At 37.7% G+C, this 7539-nt stretch overlaps 2 protein-coding genes across 3 annotated transcripts; one reads left to right on the top strand and one right to left on the bottom strand.

The window, feature by feature from the left end:
• Nucleotides 1-3559, top strand: LOC143445487 (uncharacterized). 2 transcript variants are annotated; one of them, XM_076944625.1, is made up of 3 exons: nt 1-783; nt 928-2483; nt 3207-3559. In XM_076944625.1, exons 1-2 carry the CDS (start codon nt 20-22, stop codon nt 2462-2464), a joined length of 2301 nt encoding a protein of 766 aa, XP_076800740.1. In that variant the 5' UTR covers nt 1-19; the 3' UTR covers nt 2465-2483; nt 3207-3559. The 2 variants fall into 2 exon arrangements, with proteins under 2 accessions (XP_076800740.1, XP_076800739.1); XM_076944624.1 differs by having other exon boundaries at nt 928-3559.
• Nucleotides 3560-3792: 233 nt separating this feature from the next.
• LOC143445492 (uncharacterized) lies at nt 3793-6605 on the bottom strand. Its single transcript, XM_076944631.1, has 2 exons — nt 5703-6605; nt 3793-5533 (listed from the first exon to the last, which is right to left on the bottom strand). The coding sequence occupies exons 1-2, from the start codon at nt 6335-6337 to the stop codon at nt 4336-4338; spliced, it is 1833 nt and encodes a 610-aa protein (XP_076800746.1). The 5' UTR covers nt 6338-6605; the 3' UTR covers nt 3793-4335.
• Between the last annotated feature and the right edge of the window lie 934 nt (nt 6606-7539).

Below are 7539 nucleotides of genomic sequence, written 5' to 3'. Positions count from 1 at the left end.
GTCGACTAATTTTTAAAACATGTTATTTTGGGATGTTTTGGTTGTGCTGTTGTTTGTATTTGTGATTGCAAGTGCACAAACCCAAGCCCTCAATGATTCTGTAATTTATCAATCGTCAAGCGATGAGACTAGAACCAACTCTACAAGGGAAGACAGACTGTGTGTTTTTCTTCACGGATTCCGCTTAAATAGCAAAGAAAGAGAAATTGAATGTTGTCAACAAACGGTCAAAAATTATGAAATTGGTGGGATCCAGCACGGCATGCCACTAACAAATTATTTGGAAACTTTAAGGGGTTGGAACTGTCCACAATTCAGCGAGGAATGTGAAAGAAAGCTTTTCGCGTTCACTCCATTTACTGAAATGGTCTACGAGTACTTTTGTAGTTACGACAATTATGTGAACCAATGCATGCCAGACGTGAAGAAAATAGTGGAAGCAGCAGAACAACGCAGTGCAAATATGAAAATTTCAACAGGACCATCAACAACGCCTTTTCAAGGAATTTTGGACAATGCTGGAAATGATGCTAACAATTCAAGTGGAAATCAACAACAGTGGAACGGCTTCATAAACAAAATACCAACAATCCATTTCAGTTTGGACGAACTACTTGACCCTTGCCTGCAGGTGGCACAGTACGAGGCTGAAGGAGACCATCGGGGTAATTTCCACGAAGTTATGAGTATTGCAATTCCTTTCTGCGATCTAAGATGGCAAGGCTTTACAGGGGAGTACCTGTTGGAGTATCGAGTATCTCGATGGACAACGTTTTCAACAAAGTAAGCAAATGTGTTTATGAAAAAAGTTTACTTTAGATAGTAACTTACTTATCATTAATAACATTTGTAAACAAACGTATTAAGTATCGATAAACCTTGCTGTTAATATGAGTACCAAGCTAATACAATGTTTTTTTTATATAGGTGTCGTGTCAACATTGGAATTATAGTTACTGTCAGTGCTATACTGGCTGTGACGATAACCTTCGTCAATATCATTGTGATAATAGTTATACTGCGTTTATCAAGCGATGAACAAAACAGCCAGACAATCTACAGACTTTCACTTGCAATCGCAGACCTTCTTGTGGGCGTCATTGTAATTCCAACCTGTGCAAACACTTTGGCTACATTTAGTTTGTCGATGTTTGACCCTGGTGGTGTACAGTTACTGCAAGGATTAAACTACCACAGAAACGCATCCACGTATGTAAACCTAACAGGAAGGGCCGGGAAGCTCATAAACTTATTTCCGACTGGATATAATCATTTTGTGGGTTTTTTCACCACAGTTTCACTTTTTGTTTCCGTCTACACGTTGGCAGGTGCCGGATTTGACAGACTCATAGCTGTATATCGTCCGTTGCGTTATCAAAAACACAAAGCAAAGAAAGTGGCTTTATTAGGATCCATTTTTGCATGGTTCTTGGCAGCAATGTTTGCAATTTTGCCCATATTTGTTCCATCTTTAAGTAATTCTTTGGTACTTTATTACTTTATCACAACTGGGGGACCCCTGGCATTTGTCTTGCTGCCAGTGGCATTCGCAATTCCACTGATTGTTGTGTGGGTAGTTAGCATAGCTACATACAAGGCCACAACAAAACATTCAAAGTTTCGACGAAAGCTTTCACAAAGTGCAAGAAACGGTACTCGCCGAATCGAAGCCCGACTTGCCCGTACATTAGTACTGATGGTTGGCTTCTTTTCATTTAGCGTGGTGCCCATGTTCGTTTTGTTATTAGTGCCCAGCTTTTTTCCAGCTCTCCTGTTCTATCTGCCACGTCAACTTAACCTAAATGCAGCAACAATCTTTCTTAATTTCCAGCTTGTCGCTGCCATACTCTTCCTTTGCAATAGCCTATGGAACTTTTTCATATACAATTATCGAAACTTAAACTTCCGAAATGATGTTAAACACATATTCAAGGTTGCCCTGAAAAAGACTGGTATTACTTCCTGTAGCGATTCAACGATTTTGTGCTTTCAAAGAATGGCATATCACGGTAGACGACGCTTATCTTCTCTACCAACCTTGTCTTACTATACAACACGCAAGAAGAGTTCAACTACCGAAACAACCAAGGATTTCACTGGAATCGATCTTACAGCATCCCAGCTCCCAAGCGTTTTCAGTTCAACTTCTCAACCGGAAAACACTGTTGAAGTATCAGCAACAACAAATACAAGCCGAACGTCTGCAACCATCAATCACACAACAGACGTTACCTGTTTGCAAACCGATACAAAAACGTCCAAAAATAAAAGTAAAAATACAAAAAACCAAAAGCATGAAAAGCAAAACAAAAACGTGGACGGCTCGATGGTGTCCGAAGATTCCATTTTCAAATCGATGGTGATTGATGTAAACGCCGACAGACTATTTTTGTCTGTGATGGAAAATATCGATGAAGAAATTGTTCCGAATGAAAGTTACGCTAAAAATCAAGAAAAGAAATAAACTTGATCCGAGGGTATAAGTAAGTTTTTTTATTTTGAAGTTGGGCACAAGAAATTACGTTGAAGCCAGCCTTGTTATTGTAAATATCGTTGAATGATAAATGAATGAATGATGATGAATAGAAGAACCAATATGATTGCATTTAAGATCAGTCACGCAATGAGCCAACAATTAATACTGTATTTTGTTGAAACACAAATACATGTATGACCAGTGTTCACATTACAAACCGACATTACCTGCCGCTTAAACGAGTTTAACCAGAACATGTAAAATATGGATGTTGTTGTAAATAGAAGGACCTTTTATCAGTTTCGTTGGTAATAAATCAATGCACGTCTTTTACGAAAAGTAGCGTAGTTTAATGCATTTAACATTGCCACGCACTCATTTTCTCAGAAGAAATTTCGATCTAAAATTGCAATAAATCTTTGACGTTAATTCGTGTTAAATCATTTCAATTTATAAAGGTGTTCTTTTACAGTTATGTCCAAAAGAAACTTTGGTATTTTCAGTCGGTTTGTAAATAAATCCTCTGAATCATAATGCTGGGCTGTTTTTGGCACAAACCCATTTTTATGATGTAAAGTTTACAACATGCTGTTTATATCTCAAAACGTGTCGATGACAATTGAGCCTATGTGATGATTTACATGATTCATGTTGCGTATGTTCGGTCATTAGCGATAAGGTAGACACCTAGGTCAAGATGTTACGTAACAAACAATTTGTTGTTTTACAGACCAGTCATCCCAGTGCTACACTTCTTATTTGCAAAATTTTTTCGCATACTGCTTTATAAGGTATTTAACAAAACGTATGTAGAAAATTTTTAGCGATGATTTTTGAGAGTTTGTTTTATGTTGTTTACATAACTACATCTAGTTCAGTTCATATTTCCGGATTTCTGGGAAATCTGTTTCTGGCAATTTTTAACTAATCTAATTTTGGCGTTTCTCGCTGTCCATATTCTATAATTGTCCTTCCACATGCGACAGGACATTCTTATAATTTGTTTCGCATTCTATGCGTTTATTTTAGCCTGCAAATGTTTTTAAGATAACTATATGTAGAGATTAAATGTATTAAATTATTGTTGAGTATAAAATGTGTTTATTATTGGAATAGTAGTTTAAAATCAGCTTTTTTCAGGGAAAAGTTTGAAGGGTTTACTGGCAAAGGAATGTGTAATTAGAAACGCTTTTGCACGTAAAAGTTTTAAAAACAAAATGCGCATTCTATCTTTCAATGATCTATAAGCCCATACTTATGCCTGCAATTTGTCACAAGAAAAGGTCTCATTTGTAATAGCAAATGGGTTCGATCAATATATTAAAAAGCAATATTTATTATAATAAAACTTAGAATTGTTAAATTTTGTTAACGAAAATGAATTATAAGGCTATATTAAGAAAAGGTTAAGAGGCATAAACGATATTTATACAAGTCTATGCTAATGGAGAAAACAAATTATTATCGTGTTAGAGTTGCAATAATGATATTTAGTTCCATTGCAAAAAACGAAAAATACGTCTAAATACACATGTAACACAAGGAAAACGCCTCTGTTACAAACTGTTAAAGAGAAACTTCTGTTTCTTACATGCAGTTTTGCCAAAAGACACACGTGAGACGTAAAAAGTAAGAAGGAGTTTGCACAAAATCATAAAAATCCATTTCTAAATATGACAATTTCTCATGACGAAACTAAATTATCAATGGCTATTGATAAAAGAACTATCGTGTGATTTCTTACCCATAATTTTGAAACACCAAATGTAACACCAGACTTTGCGTATAGCGTCTGTAACAAAGAAAATGCAACAATCCTCGTCATTATGTTGGCAGCAGACGAAAAACAAAATTCCTATTTACAGGGCTGTGTCATCCACCTTAGTCTCCTCTCGCGCTATTCTTGTTTCTTCGGAGTGCTGGCTGCTATCGAAATGATTGTACGGAGACACTTCGTTGTCCCCGTGTCGTGACGTTATACCACTCCCTCCTCTTATACGATTATACAAGGCGGTCAACTTAGCGATCTTCGCTGCACTGGCGTACATCTTGCCTGCCGATTTGCGGAATTCTCGGTCGCGGACGCTGTATATGAAACAATTCCAAAGGCTGTTGCACATAAGTAACATCATAATAACCAATTCGGCTGAAACGAGATTAATTGCCGACTGTTGGTTCAGGTTCTTTGGGTCGTTGTAATAGACATCTGGCAATTCTTCGACAAGAAGAAGCACGATTATAGATGGAAGAATACTGAGCGTAAAGACACCCACCATGATAGCCAGAGTCAATGCAAGCCTTAGCTCAACTTGGCCTTGAACTTTTCGCCATTCTTCGCTTATATCTGCCCAAGCTCTTGTCAAGTGTCTTGAAGCAATAAATGTCGCTATAGTAACCAGCCACATCAAAATAAGCGGCAAAATAAAAGCAACAGCATAAAGTGCTGGTACCCCCGGTCCTGATGAAGAAATAAGGATTGAGTTAACGACTGTGTAACGAAGAGTGCGTATGTAGAACGGTAACGAAGCAAAAATGATCCCAAGAATCCAAAGAACCAATGACACAAAACAGGCAGTAACGAAAGCGGATTTTTGTTTGTATCTCTGTGGACACACAATGGCCACAAATCGGTCAAATGCTGCACTCACGAGTGTGTAGATAGATACGGAGAGCGAGAGTACGGTAAAAAAGCCGACAAAATCCAAGTAGGATCTAGGAAAAGCATCGCTAAAAGTATTCGACGGATCTCGAATCAACATCAACGAGATTTCATCGGTTCTGTTACCGGTTTCTGCCACCACGTAACCAGTGACGTTTCGTAAATCACCTAGATTATGATCTACCGCCAGATATCTAAGCAAAGTGCTGACAAATGTTGGAAACACGATGATCCCAGCTAGGAGGTCTGCAAAGGCAAGAGAAAAACGATACACGCCTTGACCAAACCACATATTTCGGTTACCACCTAAAACAAGCATAACGGTAGCATTGCAGATGAAGATAATGATTGCAAGAATAACGCAAAAGACTGAAATAACAATGATGTTGGTGCGGCACCTGAAAGAAAATAAGAGTTTTTGGTTGTTAAGCATGGTTTCTGAAAACAAAACTTAATTTGTATCAATGCTAAGTGTAATAAACTCCTAAATTAGTTGTGTATACACTACTTACAGTAGTTGTAGAATTCTTAAAACGCATTTAAAATCTGTTTATTTGTAAATCTTACCTTTGCGGCATACACGTCCATGTAGTAACTCTTCCAGCGGCAACTAGTTGTTCGTCATATCCGCACCAAATAAAAGAACAAAATGGAATAAGCGGTTGAATAACTTCGTGGTAATGCCCATGGCCACCGTTTTCTCGTTCATACATCGCTACCTGAACGCACGGACTAGCAAGTTGATCGTTATTTAAGTCGAGAACATTTAAACTTCTTACAGCGTCCGACCAGGTTAAAATGGCTATGTTTGTTGCTGATTGGTATTCAACTGTTTGCCGAACTTCGGCTGTGCATTTCTCTTCAAGTTTTTCGTGATCGCAAAAACGCGAATACATTAGTCTTGTAAATGTGTTATACGCGAACGTCTGGTCATGGCATTCCTGTTGGTATTGAGGACAGTTCCAACCACGAAGCGATTCCAACAGGGTTGAAAGATACGCAGACCCAGTGGCCCATTTACGTGAGAAGAGATCGTAGGTAACATTGCAGCACCTCAACTCTTGTTCCCGGTCACCAACAGTAAGCCCACTTGCAAAACGACAGCTGGTTCGGTTCTGGGCGAGTGCACAGGGGCATGACGTCAACAACCCACTTAACAAAACAAACGCGACAAAAACGGAATGGGCCAAGTATAATCTCATTTTTCAAAAAGGCTTCACTTGGCCAGCTCTTGATTTACATTTTACAGCTTAACATATTTTACCAGTATTAATCAAAACTCCTTTCATGGTACAGAAAAGCTTGAACTTTAAACTGTCTATGAAACTTACACATAAATTTAGTGCTAAAAAATAAAATCGAAAAATTATATCGGATAAGTTATAGCTTACTGCTAGTAAATGTTTTGCATCATGAAACAACTGCATATGTATTACACCTTTACACGGTACAATAAAACAACACGCAGATAGGCCTGGACCCTGTTCTTCGACTAGCTATCAACCGGCAGCCTAAGGTCCGTTTCTTTTTTAACATATAGGTTTACCAATCATAACAGCGCCAAGTAAAGTCATGCAACGATAGCTAGCAACGATGCTGTGTAAAGGTACAGTATTTCCGGGCCGAATGACTCAAACAGCTTAGATTTATACAAGGATCTCTAAATAACGAAACGTAAACTATGAAATTACAGGTTACTGCCATAAGATTTTCATTCAATGCAATTAATGTATATATACAGTGCATATATACCGTACCTAATAACAGAAGAACTTAAACTATAGTGCTGTAGGCTACTGAAATCCATAGTTTGATTCCATACAATCATTTTAAATTTTTATTTATCGTATCTGATCTCAAAAGTATGAAAATCGTTATTCGGTGACGTAAAACAACGTTCTACCTAAACGGCATGACATAACGGCTTTAAAATGTTGCTAATTTTGGACCTTACTCTAGCATGATTTTGGCATAACTACTGTCAGTTGACTGTGTATTCTGACTAAATTCGTCAGGCTATCAGTTTGATATTAGATACAAGCCAAACGAACGCGAATATAATTCATTAACCTTTGGAAATCACCCTTTGCTGCTTTTTCTCTTGATTTTCTTCACCGAGCGTGCAAAGGCTTTCTATCTAATGACTGTTGTCTAACTATAGGTTGTAAATGCCTGGGGCTTAAACAAGGCTTTGCTGTCAAATGTAAACCTGGTCTTAAAAACAGGAGTTATAAGATGTCTGTTTAAGTTTTATCGATACAGCAGTAGAATGGGGAAAATGTTTGTTTTCAGTCAAAGGGCACCCGCAGTTGCTTATATGCCTAAAAAGTCAAATGCCAGCATTGCTTAATGATCCTACAAATTTAATTTTAATGGATAAGCAAATCTAATTTTGATAAAAAAG

Source organism: Clavelina lepadiformis, chromosome 2 (genome assembly GCF_947623445.1).
Source record: "Clavelina lepadiformis chromosome 2, kaClaLepa1.1, whole genome shotgun sequence".
Taxonomy (NCBI): domain Eukaryota; kingdom Metazoa; phylum Chordata; class Ascidiacea; order Aplousobranchia; family Clavelinidae; genus Clavelina; species Clavelina lepadiformis.
The sequence above is the reverse complement of the archived record's forward strand: the minus strand, read 5'-3'. Positions and strand labels throughout refer to the sequence as shown.